Here is a 22211-nt window from a genome sequence, read left to right as displayed (position 1 = left end):
GCTCTCTGCGCTTTAAACGGACCTCTGAGACGATCACAGTGCAGGTGCATTTATACGGAGACGTGATTACACACTGGTGGATTGCATTTATTTTTTTATTTTATTTATTTATTAGTCATTTAGGTCAACACTGGATCATTCAGAGATCCTCACTGAACTTCTGGACAGAGTTTGCTGCACTGAAAGTAAAGGGGGTGAATAATTTTGCACGGCCACTTTTTCAGTTTTTTATTTGTTAAAAAAGTTTGAAATATCCAATAAATTTCGTTCCACTTCATGATTGTGTCCCACTTGTTGTTGATTTTTCACCAAAAATTGCAGTTTTATATCTTTATGTTTGAAGCCTGAAATGTGGCAAAAGGTCACAACGTTCAAGGGGGCCAAATACTTTCGCAAGGCACTGTATATATATATATATATATATATATATATATATATATATATATATATATATATATATATATATATATATATATATATATATATATATATATATATATATATATATATAGTTGTTTTATACAAAGAAACCCACTGTATTCATAATGACACATATGTCATTTAGATACTGTGAAACACAAAATTGCAAAAATGGGGTTTTTTTAAATTTCAATATAATATAAGTATTTTTTCTGTAATATTTCATCTGTAAGGCATTAAAAGTTTAAGTGTGAATGAAATGCCTTTCAGAAGGAAGTTTTCTTTATTGTTTTCTGACCTTGTCTTTAGTCAACAACATGACGTCCCCACACAGACATATCTACAGTGCTCGTGGTGGTAAGAGGAAGCTGCTTTTGAGATGATTTAATAAAGTTCACTTTGTCCATGGCTTCACAATTTAATTTGCTGATTCTTCTCGTCGGACAAGAATATTTAGGTTTTTTAAATACCTGACATGTTTCGGCGATTCCTTTCACCTTCATCAGTCACAAGATGGTGTGTGACCCGCCATTTATGAGCTGATGTTAAAAGAACATAAAAAGGAATACAAGAAGGAGACAGCAACAAGACAAACAAGAGGACAACAGGACCACTAAAAGTCAGCCATCACTGATCACTGCAAAAAGGAAAATCACATCATGGACTGGGAAAAAGCCAGAGTCATCTGCACCCAAGACAACAAACACCAGCGCTGGATCAGGGAAGGCCATAGGAATCAGGAAGCGGGGCCTGAAGATCATCAACAGGGACGAGGGGGATGCTCCCTCCCACCTGGAGCAGCATCCTGGCAGCGGAGGGCGAGACTCACCTGTCAAATCTGACCTTTTAACATCAGCTGATAAATGGCGGGTCACACTGACCATCTTGTGACTGATGAAGGCGAAAGGAATCGCCGAAACATGTCGGGTATTTAAAAAACCTAAATATTCTTGTCCGACAAAAAGAATCAGCAAACTAAACTGTTTTTGAGATGTGTTACAACCAAAAACGTAATAACGGCCAATAACGTAATAACTGCCAATAATGTAATAATTTTGGCCATTTCAAATAAAGCCAATAGTGTTATAATGTGCCAATAATGTAATAAAACTTCTGAGCCAATAACGTAATAACTTTTTGCCGATAATTACATTACATTATTAGGCATTACATTATTGGCTGGTTATTACGTTATTGGCCTGGTATTAAAAAAAACCTTTCATAATGTGATGCCTTATTACATTATTGGCAAAAAGTTAAAAAAAGTTAAGTTAAGTTAAAAAAGGCACATTATTACACTATTGGCTTTATTACATTTGAAATGGCCAAAATTATTACATTATTGGCAGTTATTACGTTATTGGCCGTTATTACGTTTTTGGTTGTAACAAGATGTTTAGTGAAGAAACGCCACCTGGTCTAACGAGATACCTATCAGCTGAAGCGATGGCATCTCTGCTGTGTCCGTGACGTCGCTCTACTAAACCTCCAAAAACAGCTCCGTAACTGTGAGGGGAGTTGCCAAAGCTTGCTCATGTCAACATCACAGAAGAGGTGAATTATTCTGCAGCGGACTGATTTCTTTCATGAAAAACAAAAGTGAAAACCTGTAAGTTGTGAACGGTTAAATCCAGCGAGAGCACCGAGCTGGCTTAGACGGGGTGTGTGGGGCAGAGTGTGGCGCCTTGCCAAAAAAACGGCACTCGCAGCCAACCCTGCCCTGCCCCGCCACAACCGACCTTCACCACGCCACACAGCGGCACGGGACTGCTCCCAAAACTCACTCCTGCTGACCAGAGCGCACGAGCTCGGGGGCGGGGAGGAAACTGGACGGAGACTGAGCACACACACACACACACACACGAGCGAGGTGGCTCTATTGATCGTCCGCAGCAGCTAGTGATTTTGAAAGAGGCGGAGAGCGAAGGGTAGAGGGGGGAAATGCTGCGCCGGTGGTCGGTGGAGAGGGAAGCGGGCCGTTTCCCAGCCCCACCTGGGAAACTCGGAGGAAAAACTTCTCCGCTGGCTTGTCTTCTAGCACCTGTCATGACAACAGCGGGCGCCGGGTTGGCCCTGGCTGTTTTGACATTCAGAGACCCCGAGCGCGTGCCAGGATTTCTGCACGTGTGAATGTGAAGGTGTGTGTCCGCCTAGGCGTCGCTACTACCTTCGCATGCATGTGGAGACAGCAAAACGCTGTACTTGTGGCTTTTCTTAGTGCACACACACAGACAGTGCAAAATATCCACCACAAGGCGCCTTCAGTGTCATCCTCCTTTACCACAGTACAGCTTCCGAAAGATGCAGCGCTCAGACGTGCACAGGCGTAAACACACACACAGAATCATTACCACTGGATGTATGCAACTGTAGTCCATATGCTGAAGCCGAGGGTTACCCGCGGTGGTAGACCTCGCTTATTATCGCAGCCACATGTCATTCAAGCGCTCATCTCTCAGGGTCAAATCCAGACGCACAAAGACAGACGAGATGATAAAGGCTGATTCATATGCAGAGATGGGTTATGTTTAGATAATGGATGTGTGGGATGATGATAATGAGGAAGTGAACTCACAAGGGGAGGCTTGACTCACTGGGAGGTCTACGTTCGTGAGTGTTTGTGTGCGTGTTTGGTAAATAAGACACATATGCGTCGGAACAGTCGGAGGCAAATGAAGATGAGTTTTGTACCTTGTTCCACGTTCTCTACAGTACCATACTGAGCTAGAAGGCCGTCCAAAACCTGAGGGAGAGACGGGAGCTGAAGTCAGAGATGCAACGACTGGTGCCGCTGATGGACAAGAACATAAACACGGGGACAAAAACACACACACACACACACACACACACACACACACACACACACACACACACACACACACACACACACACACACACACACACACACACACACACACACACACACACACACACACACACACACACACACACACACAGAGGTTTGGAGCTACAGGATTTTACAAAGTAACCTTCAAGTGACAATCTAGCAGCGAAATCCTCACTTCCAACTGCTTTCAATTACAGCACATTTCCAGTCTGGAGAACGACTGCTCACATTTGTGCTCCTGTGCTTCTGTGGTTGAAATAAAAGCACTTTTCTCTCCTTTTTTAATTCTTCACATGACAGAAAGTAGCAACGGTCTAATGGCTGAGGCGAACGCCGAGCCGCCTGGAAGAATGACACCTGAGCTGAAGGTTCACTCAGAGAACGAGTGTTGATGTGAGACGTTAATGTGAAGACGAGCAGCCAGCCAGAGCCAGAAAAAGAGGAAGCATTATTCCCTTTTTAATTATTCGGCCTTGAAGTATGTTTATACCGCAGCATGCGTTATCCTTGCAGCCGAATCGCCTGAAGTGTTTGTTTATTAAAAGCAGGTTAATTAATTTGCAAATAAATCAGGTACAAAAAAAGTCTGTAACTCCTTTTTAATTAGCAGAATTCCACTGAAATCGAAATTAGATTGTAAACATAATGACAAACGCGCTAAAAGGGAAATAAAGGCTGTACCTTAAATTCAACCTCAATTTCGAAACGGTTGACATGGCGTAAAAAATGTATATAAAAGTAGAATTTAAAAAAAGCTATGAGGCAACATATCAGATGCTAAAAATTAAAAATGATGACTTAATTCTTAAACCCCTTTTCCAAAGTAGAAAACTGTTGTTTGGGCCCAAATTAATTAAAGATGAATGGTGAAGAGAAGAAAAGACATTATTTTGAAATCTTTCTAGAAATCAGGTTCAAGAGGACAGGGCTCATCTTTTCTATCAGCACTCGGCTGCATTAGTGCACACTGTGAAGGTAACAGGCACGCCAGTGACGGCGCCATCCAGGCTGAATGACGTCTAGAGGTTTAAAGAAAGATGTCCTACCACCCTGACGACCAAAAAGGCTTCACTTATGGCAGCAAAATGATGCTACACTACATTTTGTAAGTATAACAACAGCAAAGTAGAGCGGTTGCAAAACTGGCCTGCCTGCAGACCAGACCTGCCTCCCCGCTGCAGAAATACTGCATCAATGTTCCTCTGGTTTGGTCCTCAGGGGCCACGGCCGTGAATGTCACGTGGTTTGCCCGTATGGCTCATTTAAGGATTGTGCAGAGTTCAATGGGAAGCTGATGACGATCCATTCATTTCAATCAGCTGTTCTGTAGCAGGGAGACGTCTTAAACATGCAGGACTGTGGCCCTTGAGGCCCCTTGAGTTTTTTTTTTTTTTTTTTTTTTTTCTCCACTTTTCAATCAATCAATTCATATTTATTTTGAGCAATAAAACATAACATAAGTGACCTGCGTGCAACATAAAATTAAACAAATACCTTTTATCAGGTTTATCAGGTGCAGGTTCAAAATACAAATTAACTCATTAACACTCGAAAGGGAGTGGGAAGAAGAAAACGTATTTAATCCCACCCCTGTTTCTTTTTTTTCTTTTTTTTTTAAGGCTTCCTCCTGTCTCAACATTTGAACCAAAACAATGAACATCAGTTGTTATATTTCTGTTTTTTTTAATTGAGAAGAAAATGTGATATACACACACACTGCAGTCACTTAAAGGACGTAGAATCAAAATCCGACATCTCAGTGAAACAATCTGCTACAATTGGACATTTTCACTGAAAAGTGAAATGTTTAATACAACTCCAACTCAGGAAAAGCTGAAATGTTTCAGAAAATGACAAGAAAACAACTCTTACAGTTACCTCCAGACAGTCTGAACCAAAGATGTTTTTGATTCTTCATCCTCATTTAATTTGCTAGAATGCATCCATTCCTGCATTAAGCAACATGTACGCTGCATTTCCGTATTTAATAAAAGGAAATGAGTCAGGAGATTTTCTTTTTAACCTTTTTTTGTAATACTGCATTGTTTGTCACTGGAGTGGAGCTGGAACAGCAATCCTGACTGTCCCCAAACGATGTGACAACGACAAAACGCGAGGCTTTAAAATATCCTTTCGGGTAAAGATAAGTGCTGCAGAATTTACTTCATTTAGTTAGCATTTTTCATCAGATTCTGTGTTTTGTAACTAACTATCTGCATTTCATCAGTCGTCATTTAGCATGCGTGTGCTGTAAGTTTTCTTAAACTACTTCAATATTTTGTGGCCAATAGAACTTTGTAAAAATTTTCTGACCTATTCAGACCTGAGGGAACCTCGAAACATGGGACCTGGAGAAAAAGCTGGCTCGGCTTTATATGATGTGGCAAAATAAACTTCAAATAAACTTTAAAGCAAACCTCCATTGTAAATCGGCTAACACCAGTTTACAATCATGAATTCGGCAAACTTCCATGCTCACGTCCATGTCAGGGCTCCTAGCTGGAGCCACTTTGTTTTTAGGCATCAATACTAACCACCGCAATTACTGTCTTATCGACACAGTCTGAACTGATTTTGGTTCAAATAAACGCAGGGAGAGATAAAATATCAAAGTAGCTCATGAAGCTTGTCAAGCAAGTGCTTCGCCACACACCAGTCCCATTGAAAACCTGAATTTTCTGATTTTAAGTAATTTTCTTTCTGGGATTAATATATTTTCTATCATTTTGAGTTATAATTAACTGAATTTTCACATAAATTAACACTTCACAAAGACATTCAAATCTTACAAGCTTTTACACAGACTTTAGTGGACGATAAGAATACTTTTCTTAAATCGTATACATGCAACAAAACTTTGTCTACAACGACAGTAACGTATCTGCTTGTGAGACGTTTCTATCTTGTAATTGACTTGACATTTAATTTACTCCACCGCTCAACTTTAACCCAAAAGCTGCTGTGACGACTGAAACTTGCTGCTGCAGCCCGACTTTCAACGGATTCAGCAAATGTGTTTCCAGCAGAAAGATTTCATAAATAATATATAACAATTACAGCTTTAAAGTGAGGCAATAAAACAAAAGTGTGCGCTAATGTATCTCCTTTTATCTTGGTGTCTGACATTCACTCATTCACTCTCATAAATACACTCAGTCTTTGATTAGCTGGATTTAAAGTCTTTTGCTTTAATGCATGACAATTTGTTTTATATACAATTCTTCAACTGGAGCATTTCATGTGAAATAAGTAAACTGAAAGAAATAAGGTCGTAAAAAACAATTACAATTTTGCAGTTTGGTTGTTTTGGACGTGCAAACTTGCATTAAAGCATTAGAGGAAAACAATAATCTGGTATCTTGTTATAATCTGTCAAATACGGAGACTTTTTGCTCTCTGCAAATGCTAATTTCTTTAAATTCCCAGGTGAAGCCTGAGTCCTCCTGCAGCGAGCAGACGGCACTCAGATGGAAGCCCGGAGAGACACGGAGGTGTTGGCAGACTTGAAAAGCGACACTCACGCAGAGAAAACCTACTCGGACCCCTGCGAGGTTACAGATGTTGACACACGGACGCGGTATCAGCTACACAAACACACACGCTGTCACGCGTGCAGTGCACCGGCACATGAAACACTTAACTGTAACGCTATAAAGACGGGTGACTCATTGTCAGGAAACCGGTTTATGTGCTGCTGCCTGGTGCTGTTCAGTTGGGCATCACTGTCTCTTCCCCTCACAAACACACACACACACACACAAACACACACACACACACACACACACACACACACACACACACACACACACACACACACACACACACACACACACACACACACACACGGACGGACGTACAAACAACTGACCTCCCACTGTAGATGAGGGGGAATGTTCCGGATCTGGATCTTCCGACTCCTGCAGAGATGAGAGACACAGACAGAGTGGATTTAACAGACCTGAACCACAAACTCCAACACGCTCACAGTCATCGCTTTACAGTAAAGCCAGCAAACTTCACTCAGAAGATGCAGGCAGATCATACTCTGTGTGTGTGTGTGTGTGTGTGTGTGTGTGTGTGTGTGCCATGTCAGCAAGCTGAGGTGCAAGGGCGTCTCCACGGCGATGACAGGAACACAGAGTTGCACCTGTATGACTCCGTATGCACGTAAGTTTTACTATTTATACTCTGAATAGACTCTACACTGCAAAAACTCATTTCTAAGAAGGTGGAAAAGTCTATTTTGGACTGTTTTGCTAGTTTTTGAGAATCCTGGCCAAGAATGTATTTATTTTTTTACAATTAATAAGACAATTTTGACTAGATTGAGAGAATATTAGGCTTATTTCTAGAGGGGTTGTTTTTGCAGTGTGCGACCAATCAGAGGATTGTAAAGAGGCACTGAAGCAAATGAGATGTGTGGGTGAAAGCGTTTATTAGATAGCAGTTAATGACTCCTGATAACACCAGCCCACGAGCATTTTTGTTACCACACTCAGTGAGAAGTGAAAGCGACACAAGTAAAACCATGGCGATGGGTTTCCTTCTTCCTCAGTGACACAATCAGAGGGTGTGTTTCTGGTTTGAACTGTCACCTATAATACCCCTGCTAGAAATTTGTTTATTCCATCTAGATTTTTATTTTTTTTTAACTTGCAAAAATATTTATCAAAATATAGAACTATACTATATAGAGCCCCGGGGTCCCTCTCCGCCTGGTCGTTTCACAGCTTCCACACAGCGCCTCTGGCTGGCTCCAGTGAGTGTTTCAGCTCACACAGCAAAGCCACACAAACCGCCCGTGACCACAAGCTGTTAACAAGCACATTAACGTGAGGGAGTCCAGTCCAGCTCGGCAGCGACTGCTGCGCCAACGCTTTCCAAAAAGGACATTTATGGAGCATTTCGGAGGACGCATTTCGGAGGACGCATCACGACGGCGAGACAGAAGGGCAGAGACACGGAAACAGATCGGCCGTGGAAATGTGAGGACGGCCAATGACGGAGGGACGGTTTGAGCAGGATTCCAACGCAAACAGGAACTTGTCTTTGATGCACCTTGAATGCGACGAGAAGGGAGAGGTTTGACGAACACTTGAAAACTCACTCAACCAAATCAATGATGGTGATACGACGCAACCCGGTCACTTATTTCCAGACTCTGATGGACCAAAACTATGTCATTCAGCGAGTTGTTTAGATTTGCATGGTTCTGTGACATCACTGACCCAGCTCAGAGTAGACGTATCCTGCTTCTTTTCCCATCAAACTTCACATCATACAGCATTCGCTATTTTTCCAACGTGAAAAGACCAAATTCAAAGGAAACCCCAAAGAGGGGAGGGGTAGAGTTAAGTCAGGTGTCTGACTCCACCCCTTTAAAACCAGTTGCTGTGAACTCAACTGTAAACACACAGTTTGTTTAGAAGCTGTTGAACTGCGTCTGTGATTATTCAGCCAAAACATGTCAGAGACATTTCATGAAGACCTCAGTAAATTGAGTCAACTTTTCGAAGAAAGAAAAGGGCAGGGGGATATAAATATGAATATATATATATATATATATATATTTATTTATTAATGCAGATCCTCCACCCATCTTTGCTTCCTGATTTTGTACAAATTCATCCCTACTGCTGACACCATCTTTATTATCACTAAATGGTGCCCATAGCAACGGTGATTTGGATTATATTACAAGCCTGAAACATAAAAATGGATACAAAATAACATAAAATGAAGCTGATGAGAAATAAAAAAAAAACATCTTGGCTTCACATCTTGGCTTCCTCAACTTTTTCTAATTTGCAGTTGTTCTTCACTACAACCGTAATCTTTCTGAAGCATATCTTCATGCACAGGCAAACAAAGAAGAAAGGAGAAGAACAACAAGAGCATACTGACAATTCCCAGCGTGTCGCACCACACGGCGGCCTGAAAGCTTTCTGTCACTGATGGCACTTTTGAGCAAGTGGCTTGATGAAAGCACTCTTTTGGCAACCGGCATCCAAACAAGGGTAAACCCAATTTAAAAAAAAAAAAAAAAAAAATTGCACATCACCTATTTCAATGTAGTAAACAACTCCCTGGCAGCCAAAAGCAACCAATAGCTAGAAAGTGTTTATAGCCAACTCAAAACCTCATAACGACCCCAAACGCTGGCATCCTGGAGCTGCTGCGTATGAAAACTAAAAGCTCCTTTCATTCAGTGTTGTCTGTTCAAATAGCCTGCACATTTTGAAGGCCTGGTTCTTTTTTAATTATGCTGAATGTATTAGTGATATACAGAGATGGAGCTGGGCGACATGATGCCACGCTGCACACGATTTTGTTGGCTTTAAAAGGCACGTCAGTGGATCTGAGTGGAGCTTGATGTAAACTGTTTGTCACTCTTTCTGGTGTTTACTTCTCAGCGGCGACCTTGTGTTTTAAAAACTGATCGCTTGCCTGTCATTCTCAAATATGCAGAGGAAGCTTCCTGAAGGGACATGTTGCGGAAAATGTGACAGTGCCTTCCGACAATCCTTTAAGGTCTCATTTTCGGCATGCCTGTGGCCACCGCCAGACCAGAAGTTCACTGTTTTCTGTCTCAGTCTGCCTCCAGTGCAGGGAGAGGCCTTCGCTACATGCCACCCTGCCACATATGCTGCTGGCCGTCGACGGCGCTCAGGTTTCGCTACAGACATCAGCTGTCTGTCCTGTGGTCTTATGTGTTTCTCTGTAATCAGGGAGTGACCCGGTGGTAGTACGCGAGGCACCAGGCGCCTGCTAACATCCACTCTGTTTGCATTCAAGGTGAACCCAGCGCCCTCTCCCAGCTCCTCCTTTCGCCCCCGTCCAAAATGAACTGCAGTGGAAGATACAGACTCAAGTCGATGGTTACTTCATGTTTGTTGAATGTAACCAAGCCGTCTGCTGCCGGTCTGGAGCAGCCTGCTAGGAGAAAAAAGAAAGCCTCTCAATTTCGCTCTTTTAAATACCAGCGGTTGGCCATGTTAAGACGAAAAGCTAATATTTGCTGCAACCACCTGCGTGATGTAAGGAACCGTGTCCCGGTGCAGGCGTGCATATTAATAGACGCATGCACAGTCACACGCATGCGCAGTCGGAGATGGGCGAGAAAGAAGGTATTCAACCCACGCCAGAAGTTTGCAATCTTCCTTCGGATGAGATGTGATCATCAGCGCTTAAAGAATTTCAGCATCTTCTACATTTAAAGCTTGTTTTTTTCAGTGCTTTCATACCTTCTGATGCTTTCCTTTGATTTACTTTAGGATCAATGTGTCAACACCTTTTTGCATCTCTTGCAGAAATCATCTCAGTTTTAGGAAATGTCAGAACGGCAACAGCTTGCCGCTCAATCTAATAGTTAGGAAAGAAGTAGAAACTCCAGTGATAACTGATCGGATCGCCGGCAAAAATGTCAAACATCCGACTATGTTGCCTTTTTTTCTTAAAGCGGACCTTGAAAACAGGCCTTGAATGTCTTAAAAACAAGCTTTTGATTGTTTTTGCTAAATAAATTAGAAATTCAGCCTCTGAGCCATGTCTTTATCTTCCCATTCTCTAACCGCATTATCTATGCGGGATTCTGAGTGGGCGGGGCTATGATAATGAGGCTCTGTGCTGATTGGCTGCCTGACGCGATGACGCGATACACCGCTACGAAAAAATGGCGGAAGCTTCGGCCGGCGGAGTTCTTGTTGTTGTTCCGGCCAGAGTTAGTTGTGGGCGTGGTTTCACGCATCAGTCCCGTCGTTACGTAACGACGGGAGCAGAATCTGAATCCTGAGTCCAGTGTGAAACATCACACTGGACGGCTCATCCGGGCAGCTGTACAGACACTGCAGAATTTGGTTGCTTTTTCCCTTCTCTGAGTTGGCAGGCTGAGGGGAGACCACTTTATGTTAAAGCAAGAAAAAACGTGTTTTTCATAATAGGTCCCCTTTAAATTACAGAAGCTCAAGTGCACTGGATGTGAGTCATAGTGCTGCGTGTGGACAGTGCTGAATAAATGAAGAGCAAGTATCTGTCAAAGAAAACTGTCAGACGCTTTGAAGTGAAACCCTATTTGATTGGCAAAAGAAGATTTGGAGAAGACAACATCTATCGATTTGTGGTTGAAAAGAAAGAGGTTGAGAAGCATCGACGATCTCCTCGAGCGGCCGCAGGCAGCTTTTAGGCACAGGCGTGTTATTCATGGCAGCTCACGTTCACTCGACTGCCCCGTGATGATTTCGGTTAAAGTTTACTCCTAACGGCAATAAGGGACAGATGTTTCATCCAACCGCCTCAGAAGGTAGTTCCTACTTAAAAGTGCGTCCTGTGTGGTAAACATTGGCTTACGCAGAAAAATTCTAAACATCTTAACACTTTCGCTCTTTATTTATGTCACACAGTGTATGTTAGCATATTGCTGACTGGTTACCATGGCAATGAGCATCCAACAAGGCCGCTGGGCTCGTGGGAATTAATGTGGTAAGACACGCCATCAACACACTATTGTTTGGGAGAGCACAGTGTGAAATATATCTTAAAAGATATGTCTTATGGGGTTGTTTTTTTTTTAAATATGCTATTACATAAATCTGTCACGAGTCCATTTATTTTTCACATTTTAAAAACACATGCAGGTTGACATGAGAAAAAAAAAATTCTTAATGGATACAGTATATGCACTTTAGTCCTATAACACCCCCACAAAAATCAAAGTCATTAAAACACACACACACACAAACACAAACACACACACACACACACACACACACACACACACACACAGGCACACACACAGGCACACACACACACACATATACAAAGATTTTGTTGTCTTTTCCAGGAGTTCCTGAATTGATGGCAAAGCCTCTCCTTTTTTAGCAGACAAGCGAATAATTGAACATTTCCTTCTCTCGTCAAGTTCCTGTCTAATGAGGCCTCTGAAAGCCCTGTTTACTCCGCCGTCCCGCTCTGTGTGGATGTCAGAGGCGGCTCAGGAGGCGCGCCGTCCCGCGCCCAGCGGGGGAGCCCTGTCCCTGGACGGATGAAAAGACAACCCAAGCGGCCTTTCAGCCCCGACTCATACTGAACGAGCCGCCACACAAAACTCCCACAAAACGCCTCTGCTCCCCCCCCCCCCCCCCCCCCCCCACACATGCCTCACCCTCCAATCCAGAAAGCTCATACTTTATTCACCTGAATGATCGAGTTTGTTTTCCACCATTTAACTGTCATTCCCCTTTTTTCCCCCTGCACCCATTTAGCCGTCAACAATGATGGGCCGGCTCTCGGGGTAATCAGCTCGTATTGCAAAGACACCTCACAACTGTTTCACACCAACACAAGAACAAATGTGCTGCCTGATGTTCGACGACATTATTTTTTTCTGCCAAAGCAAAAAAAAAAAAGCAAACATTTTCTCCTCTCGGAAAAAGAGTGATTGGAGCTTTTTTTTTGTCAATGCTGTTCCCTCTTTCTTAGCGTCTAACAGGAGGCTTGAAGGCCACGCTCAAGGAGGCAGACAGGAAGTTCTCGTCAGTCCAGAAAAAGCTCGTATAAAGACGTATTTTTCACAAAATGAAAGATGATCTGGCCCCCATCACAGTCGTGCTATGCAGATAAAATGGGGAATTAAAACCTCTGTGGCCATAAACTACACCGAAGGCATGTGATTAGGCACCTATTACATGCTCATATTACAAATGCAGTCTATACGCCGTCTGAACAACACTAATGTCTTCTGCTTCTTTTTATGTGCGTGATGGCACAGAGCTGAGTGCAGCATAATGTGATCATCAGGCGATAAGCTGCATTTACCGTTACAAGTGCACGTGTTATTGCATAGTCGATGTGGACTGTACTACATGCTGGAGCTAACAAAGCCCTGCTGTGAGCGTTACACGTTATTTGGTTCAGGTGGGTTGTTAAAATACCTCGGTGGTCCCTATACACCAACAACTGACTCATCTAATCTGAATTAAACCAATTGCTGGTGTGGCACTTAAGCTCTTAAGCCCCTAAACAACCTGGAATCTCAAAGAGAAAGCAACAGTGTTGAGGAGACCCCTCTAACGTGAAGGATGCCCCCCCCTCCTCTGATTTTACAAAGTCCGGTTGCATTCCCCCGCCGTGTCCCCCAAGTCTGCCGCCGGATGAAGACGGCGGCACGGCTCATTTCTGCACAGCACTCCCCGAGCACTTCTCGGAGGCACGTGCGATTGTTGTGGAGCAGAGATAAAAGGATTTGACATGATGGCATCCGTACATCGCTGCCGTCCTCCAGCCACAGAGATTTGTTGCTGTCGCCACCCCCCCCAGAGGAAGAAACAAGAGTGTGGAGCAGCAGTGCAACACGCAGCCTTCGGGACTCAAGTCAGCGCCTGACTGCATAAATATATAATCCTGAGACGCTCGACCAAGGCCAGAAGAACTCCAGAAAGACACCATCTTGTGTTTGTGTGGAATCAGGGCAGTATTGTGTTTTACAGATTCAGAATTTCCTAAAAAAAGTCCCTTGAAGGCTGTCGGTAAATATCAATGAACACATACAAATATATATTTGTTTGTCTGTTAATTATGTTAGCAGATTGACTCAAACACTACTGGAATCCTGGATTTATGAAACGCTGAGGAGAGCTGGGTGAATAGAGCGATGAAAGTGCCCACTAAATTTAGTAGCAGACTCAGGCCCTTTTCTTTAAAACCCTGAAAAAAAGAGCCAGAGCATTGGCCTTGAGAGAAACAGCGGAGCCTGCAAAGGCTCACTCAGATCATTCTACAGTTAAAGAAAGCCATTAAAATAAAGCCCTTTCTAAATAAACGTAGATAATTTACACAAATTCAGAGACTCCAAATGAAAAATTGCACCTTGACCTCAGAAATTACATTTACTAAACACTCAATTTCAAAGGACTATGCTCTGATAAGAGACTGCACTCACACTGGACTGTGATGTGGTTAAATACTTAAAGTAATGAACCGCAAAAAGACTCCTGTACACTAACCATGTTGTTTCGTGCAGGCTATGAAAACACTGGAAACACATTTATTAAGGCTGGTAATTCAATATATAAACAGTATATATAAATATTTTGTTAAAAGCCATAAAATATCATTTTGCACACATTTAGTTGCCCTGTGTTTGCTCACCCCACTCTGCTTGTTTTTGCTGAACTACTGGATGGCGTTAAATCCTTTCTTTTAATAAGGATGGTGTATGGTGTGCAGGAGGAAGTGCCGGGGCTCCTTTCTGGAGATGTTCCAGCGGGTCTCGCCACGGCTGCCACATCCGTGCCTTAGGTCCATTACACACAGTTAGAGAACGGCTGCTATCCAACCGTTACATCTATGCATCTATGTTAACAATCGCGCTGGTTCTGGGCAGGTAATGTACTTTCAGGACTTTTAACAGACAACTGCTGTTTCAGCTCAAAATGACGCACGTTCAAGAAGTAGGACTGAAGCAAAACTGGGAAGTTATGCTCCAGAAAACTGTAATACAGTAAGCTAAAAGATAAAAAAAAAAAAGAAAAGAAACAAAAGAAACACTCCATATGGCTGATGGAATTAACTAATCTTTCTTTGTTGTTGTTAATTTTATAATTGGATAATTCTTCCTTTATGAAGGGGTTCATAATCTCAAAACATAATCATAACTATTTACTACTATTTACTACTTTACTACTAGTTTGATTAATCTAAATCATTATGTATGTATTATTGTATTTATTAATAATGAAATAATAATGTACACCTTACAGAAAAAAATCAATAATAAAAACAACATAAAAGCAATAAATCAAAACATTAACAAAGTGCAAACAAATCAAAATAAAACCAAACTAACAAAACAACAGTTTAAACTACAAATGCATGTTCTTTCTTTATTTCCCAGATAGCTAAATAGGTTAGATCAATGTTGAATTATGGTCAAAATGTCAGGGATGGTTGTTTTTTGGACCCAGATGCAGGAGAGTGAGAGGCAGGAGTTCCAAAAAACAGGGTTTATTCAGAAAAAACCAAAACCAAAACCAAAAGCAAAAGCGCTGCTGGGCAGGATCAAAAGACGCAGAACAGAAACAGGGATCCAAAAACTACGGGACAACATGGAGGGAGCAAACAGTACGGACCGACAGGGAGCAGGGGAAGACGAGTCCAGATACACAGGGACACAGGCGTGAACAATCAGGGGAGATGGAAAACAGGCGGGGCAGAACAGAAAACACAAACTGGGGGAAATTTCAAACACTGACACAAAAAGGTTGATTTTTGTTTTAGGTCAACGACTGATGGTGGATCAACCATCAATCAATCATCCAATTCTAAAGCCAATGTGTAATCAATGTTGAATTAACGTATTCTGTTTGTCATGGACATGGCTTCAACATGGCTTCAATGTTTCTGCCTAACCATATTTCAACGTAGGGCTGGGCGTTATGGACCAGAAGTCATTCTCGATATTTTCTAGCTAAATGGCGATACTCGATATATATCGATATTTTTTCTGTGCCATAATTGGGGTTTCCCCCAAAGCATTATAGCATAGCATCTCTGTTAGCTTCGTTTTTTCTGAGGCAAACCCTTAAAAAAATAAAGTTTTAATACAAAGCCTCGTGCCAAATGTCACACAGGTACATTTATTAACAGAGGTCTGCACAATATCAAAATGTATAAAACAAATGAAATAAAAATAAACTGCCTGCATATATAGAATAAAAATGCTTCTTGAATAAAATAAAACAAATATCCCTTTCCTGCATAACAATTAAATTAAAATACACTGTGCAATTAATACAATGTAGACAGTAACAGGCAGACTTTTCCAATGAGGTTGACAGTTGTGCAAATAACAAAACATTTGTGCAAATCTCAAATAAAACATTCAAGTTAATTTGTCACAAAATAAGCTATATAAAAAAAAAAAAATTCTCGATATAAACGATATTGTCTCATACCATATCGCGTTTGAAAATATATCGATATATATTAAAATCTCGATATATCGCCCAGCCCTATTTCAACGTTGATTCAATCATATTTTGCTATCAGGTCTTAATGTGAGATTTGAAGATGTGGAGAAGGTCAAAGGTAAGGAGAGCTCCAGAGTCGGGGGGAGAGCTGCTAGCTCTACACCTCCTGAAGGCGGGCGGGTGGAAGGAGGGAGGCTGAGGAGGATCTGAGTGTGGGCGATGCTCTGAGAGGTATGGAGGAGCTACGTCATGGAGAACCGTGAAGGTGAGGAGCAGAATTTTGAGATCAATGTGAGAGTGGAGCAGAAGCCGGCGAAGTGGCTTGAGGATGGGTGTGATGTGCTCTGGAGAAGAGGTTCTGGAGATGATGTGGGCGGCGATTCTGAACTAGATTTCAATTTCTCTAAAAAGGTTCACACCTCAGTCCCGTTATATTCAGGTTAATACCAGGTATTTGTTAAAAGCCCATCTCAAGCCCTGCATCTGCTCTTCTCCACGGCTCCCTGAATGCACCCCTTTCACAGCAGTTCTGCAGAGTGCACAAAGCTGCTGCTCCGCACCGCTGCTAACCGTCTCACTCCAGCCTGTAGCGCTCAGGTGCCTGTTCCCGTCTCCCTGCCGGACCTCGGTGGGCACGGACTCGTGCACGGACTCATCAGGATTCAGCAGGCTCACCTGCCCGTCCGTTTCTCTTCGGAGGGAGAACACGTGCAGCTCTTACTTGAAGCCACAGCCTTCCTGTTGACATGTGTCTGCTCCTCGCTGCCGACACTCACTCGGCTGCTTCATAAAAGATATAAATAAGAAAACCCCGCATGTTGTTTCTTCACCCGGCACACGAGTGCAAAGTTAATTAACGGGGTCTATTAGTATGCAGGGAAGTTTAAAGCATCAAGCAGTGACTCGATGCCACATAATTGGGGTTCATTGTAAATGATGCAACAGATTTCAGTGGCTCAGTCCCGTCGTGTTTGACATCTCTGCACAGTATGTGATATCATATTCAATTTAGACCATCCACAGATGTTTGAATCTGTGGGTCATCTCGACACAGGGAAACAGAAATGAATCAGCGAGTCTTTGCACAAGTGTTGCTTCTGCATACAGGTTGCAGATATAGAGGTATTCAGCTCTCAGGTGTAATCTTCAAAAATTAATTTTCAGTGAGCGCTGCAACACCGCAGGGTGTCCAGATGACACAAAAACACATTTTCCCCCTTCACGCTTGTTAAGTCAATAAAATTGCTATATTAAAATCATTTTTCCCTGCATGTCTATGTGGTACAATCCATTTCAATTTAAATGAAAATAGTTCCCTCCACCACGGCGACTGGATGCTGCAGTGAGCAAGCATTCACACATTTTAAAATGTAATGCAGGGGTCTGCGCTTGGTGTAAAGGGTCCTGCATCTACGTAAAGCTTTAACCAAAGCTTTTCTTCTGCGTGTTGTGCAAGTAGTGCGTGAGAAAGAGATGATTACACAGCAATGTAAGGCTCATTAATAGGATCATAATGTCACCGCCGTATAGGATGGTATAGTTGCAGCAGGGGGGAAATCCACTGATTAAAATCACTGGAAACTGAAGTGAGTCATTTGAAATGTTCATTTGACATCTTCTAAGACATTCATCCATCCGTCCTTCGTCTGTAGCAGCTGTGTCTTCAAGTTTTGTAACGGTCACCGGTCTTTTGAGACTTAGTTTTTTTTCTTCTGCAGATAATTTTAAGTTCTTAACGTACAACCCTTTGAAACCCCAGGAATCCCCTGCTGCACTGAAAAGTACATAATCTTTGCTGGGTTTTTGAGAGAAAAAAAACAACTAAAACATGCACATCACAAAGCAGCAGTAAACACTGAATCCTGACCACCTTCCTCGCGGGCAAACTGTGCAGGATTATTCACGTGGGAACTGAAAAGTTGCTGAAAAACTCACTTCTGCCTCTCATGCAAAACAGCAAACCAACGCAGTGAGTCGCAATTACAGCACATACATGTTTAATCTACCGTTGTTGTCCTGTCCTCCGAGCATCCCACGCACGCTCCCTCACAAACCCGAGACTCCCGTGGGGTCGCCCCCCCCGCCCCCTCCCGATCTCAAAGCACCTGGTCAGCACAGTCACAGACACGCAACAGGACACAACGCACGCATGTAGCAGAGACACCGACGCACAGCCGTGCATCTCCCTCACGCACCTCAGCGTCCCAGGCTACCGACAGGTGGGTACCGGCTCACACTGCGGCGGAGCGGTCCGGGTCCACTCTCAGCTGCTCCTCATGGCTGCTTCTGCTGCTTGGGTTGCAGGGCTCGCTCCTTAGTTCTCATCCTTTAATCTGCCAGCCATACGGTGGTATTATACTGTCGCTGAACGGCTGAGCCCGCCTGCCATAGGTGGAAGTCCTGGCGGGGGGAAACGCACGGCACGTACACAACTCAACATTACGCAAAGCCCTCCAACTGTTTGCGCGCCTGTCGTCCTCTCTGTGTGCTGGTCGTCTCTCATCGTCCCCCCTTTCTCTCTGTCTCTCTCTCTCTCTCTGCCCGTCTCACTTCTTCGCCCCGGCTCCCTCTGGAGAGCCGGCTTCACTTGTTCACACACAGACACACACACACATACACAAACACACCTCCTCTGCTTTTTTTTACCCTCCCCGTGTCTGCAGGGAAGTCCCTCGCACAGAAAGAGGAAAATAATACACGGCGACTGGCTGGAGGCGAGCAGAAGTTTCTCCTCTGAGAAGCAGAGGCGTTTGGAGAGTTTGATCAGTGGGCAGGACGCTAGAAAACGCGCCGCTGCAGGTCACAGCTGCCGTCGCCGTGGAGTCCGGAGAAAAACGCTCCTGGAGACCAAATCAAACAGCGTTTCTCAGGGGTTTACAGATCAGTACGTGCTTTTACGGCTCAGTTTCACTTTCATTTCAGCTCATTTTGGAACCAAACACTCCTTCCTCTCTCATTTTTAGAGCACATTGTGTTTCAGACAGCTTTTGTTGCACATTTCCTTGACAGAGTTGCACTGCAGAGTTGCACTAAAGTACTATTTAATTCGGTGAAAAGGAAACTACAAATATTCTAAATTTAATGATAAACTGATACAATTATTAAGCGTTTAATTAAATGAAAAGATAAACCAGCTTGTCCATGTTACAACTTTACCAAATAGAAACAGAAATGCACAGACAATTATTTGAACGAGCTCAAAAGTGTCAAAGAAATTAAACACAAACACGGAGGGGAATAAAACACTGCAGGAGCCGGGAATAAAAGCAGTTTTGCACAAGTAAAGTTAATGAAGAGTAGTTGGTCCAATAAACCATCAAGAGATTAAGAGGGCAGTGGGATTATGGGTATAGGAGGCGCTGGTGCTGGTTGGAGGGGAGGAGGGGGCGCCAGTAACAGGTTTAAAGTTAGAATTGCATTAACAGGCACTTCCGAGTGGAGGGGGGGAGTGTGAAGGGGCGCTAAAGTGGGGGGTGAGAAAAACAGCTCATCCCTGCCGCCTCTGGTGTCCTTGCCGTCCTTCCGTGTTTTCGTAGCCGTGACCCGAGGCCCGCGAAGGGGTGGAGTCAAACCTATAAGAGCCTGCCATGCATTAACGACATTATAGTGCCCCTCCCAATATCTTAGATCATCTCGTGTCATGTGACTCACAAGTGGCTGAAGTGGCATTATCCCTGTCTGACTTTAATCCCGCGGCTCCAAATCCCGACCTACTCTGAGAAATGATGCATGGGGCCCAAACAGGAAGCGGGCAGGAGACGGGGATGGGTGGTCCAGGGCCGCGGGTGGGGGGGGGGGGGGGGGGGCTTTGGCCAGGGGTGGGAAGATGCCCGCGTGGGAATGAACGCTGATTCAATTATCCGAGTCGCTCATGAGGATGTCTGTGTTGATCAATACTTAATAAATACTTGAGTAAATATCCTGAGTTGACATCAATATCTCAAGTTAGGAGCCTGGCCTCCTTGACAGGAGGGAGCAGGTGGAAACGGCATGGGCAGCATTTAAAGTGAGACGGAAGAGGCGAGAGTTTTACTGGTGGTTGTGGGAAAGCCAGAGATGGGAGTCGGTAGTTGCAGGCTCCCATATGCGACTAGAAAGTAAAGTCCAAAGAGGAAGAAACTAAACAAATAGCTAATTCTAGGACAAGCATCCCATATGGTAGAAAATAAACCCTTCCCGATGCAATCTGGTGTGCTTTTACAACAGGGAACGGACCTTCAGTCGTTCTGTCTACAAATTAACCAAGTATTTTTATTTCAGCCCCTACTGGAACTGCAAAACTCCTCATCAGAAACACCAAAACAAATCTGCAAGCGTTTACAGGCCGGCTGCTTTCGCCGCCCCGGGCAGAAAACATACAAGGCCGATTCGCCTTTCACAAACACCCTGACTAAGTTGGAGCGGTTATTATGAGTAAGAACAGCTCTGAGAACCAGGCTTAAGACGGCTCTGGAAAGCCACTGACTCAGTGCGAAGGCCTGGCAGACCTGAGCGGGCCGCAAACGCAACATAGTAATGAGATTCTTGTCGTTTGTCATGATCCGACCTCGCCGTGGAAGCATCATCCCAACCCGGAGGATCGCTTCAAAAAGAAAAAGCAAAAACAGAAGGCTAATTACAGCTGTGTTTTGTCTGGTCACATTTCTATTATGTGTGCTGACGTTTGATCGAATCAGAGCCCATCTGTGTGTGTGTGTGTGTGTGAGTGTGTGTGTGTGTGTGTGTGTGGGGGGGGGGGGGGGGGGGGCAACCTGGATTGTGCTCCATATTAGAAGCATCATCATTTCCACCGCCGTCTATCAGATGCCAAAGGAGCCTTTTGAAGCTTGTCATTTTACATCTCTGAGAATTTATCGCCCTACAACGACCGGAAAAACGTGCCGCCTGGAATCACTCCCCGCGCCACTTGAAACGAAACCATCTCAGCTGCAATCTCTGAAATGGACTGCAGCTTCCCACTTGGGTAATGGCAGGAACACAGAGGCACATTACACACACACAAACACAAACACACACACGCACAGTGGACGCAATGCACACACAAGACGTTTACTGTACTTGTGGAAGACTCTGGATGGCGGCAACCGCAACTCTACTAAGAATAAACTGCCTGTCTCTGCTACACTATCTGCTCACATCCAGCCTACTGTACGTGACGTGCAGTCGTACGCTGTTCACACCCCCGCATGTTAATACCAAGCGAGTCTTCGGTTGCCTGTCTCTGCCAGGGGCAGCGGTGACGCGAGGCAGCGAAAGACAATAATGCACGCCATCTATCTCGACACAACCCGTGCACATGTGAGCAGGAGAGAGAGGGGGGGGGTGATGGCGGGAGCACGAGCACCAGGTGCTGCAGTGAAAACAAAGTCCCCGGAAGAGAGAGGTGAAGAGCAGCATGCTGTTCAGTCCTCCTTTAAATATGAAGAAGAAACACCTGAGCACATACAAAATGAGTGTATTGATGACAGAAAGAAAAGAAAAAAAAACTTTTAGAAAAGACCTCATTAACTTTTGCAAGCACCCCCTCTCTACAAGAACACACGCTTGGCTGCTCCAGCATCAAATATTTACTAAGCTGGTGAGCTGAAGATGCCCTGCAGTTTTGCCTTCAGGTTCTCCGGGCCCAGCTCTGCGATGGGCGCATCCCTCAATTTTAATTGGATATGTGTCTCCCCCGCGCTGTATTTAACCTGGCAGGGACGGCCACTTCATCGGTCAGTGTCACAGAGCTGTTTGCACGAGACCGAGGTGCCGCACCGCTGGAAGGGGGAAGCGGCACGTTCACCAGCGCTCAGGATGGATAGCTGCGAGCAGCGTCAGGATTTCCATGCTAAACACACGCCCAATCAATCAACCGGTCCGTATCCTAGCAACCTGCACATGAATTTTGACAGTTTTACACGTGTTGTTTTACGTATTAACAGGCTTCTTTTTTTTTTTTCCCCTTTTTCTTCTTTTTCTTCATCTCTGACATCTCA

At 43.8% G+C, this 22211-nt stretch overlaps 1 protein-coding gene across 4 annotated transcripts in view; it reads right to left on the bottom strand.

Moving 5' to 3' along the window:
- The window catches only part of igf2bp2a (insulin-like growth factor 2 mRNA binding protein 2a), a 57154-nt gene that overhangs the window by 23304 nt on the left and 11639 nt on the right, over positions 1-22211 (bottom strand). For all 4 annotated transcript variants that reach the window (XM_061723656.1, XM_061723655.1, XM_061723658.1 and 1 more), the window contains 2 exons: positions 7137-7185; positions 3112-3163 (listed from right to left, as the gene is read on the bottom strand). In XM_061723656.1, coding sequence (XP_061579640.1) covers positions 3112-3163; positions 7137-7185 — 101 coding nt within the window. The remainder of the gene's footprint in view (positions 1-3111; positions 3164-7136; positions 7186-22211) is intronic.

The sequence above is a fragment of the Cololabis saira genome, chromosome 6 (genome assembly GCF_033807715.1).
Source record: "Cololabis saira isolate AMF1-May2022 chromosome 6, fColSai1.1, whole genome shotgun sequence".
Classification (NCBI taxonomy): domain Eukaryota; kingdom Metazoa; phylum Chordata; class Actinopteri; order Beloniformes; family Belonidae; genus Cololabis; species Cololabis saira.
Note: the sequence above shows the minus strand (reverse complement) of the source record. Positions and strands in the feature narration are given on the sequence as shown.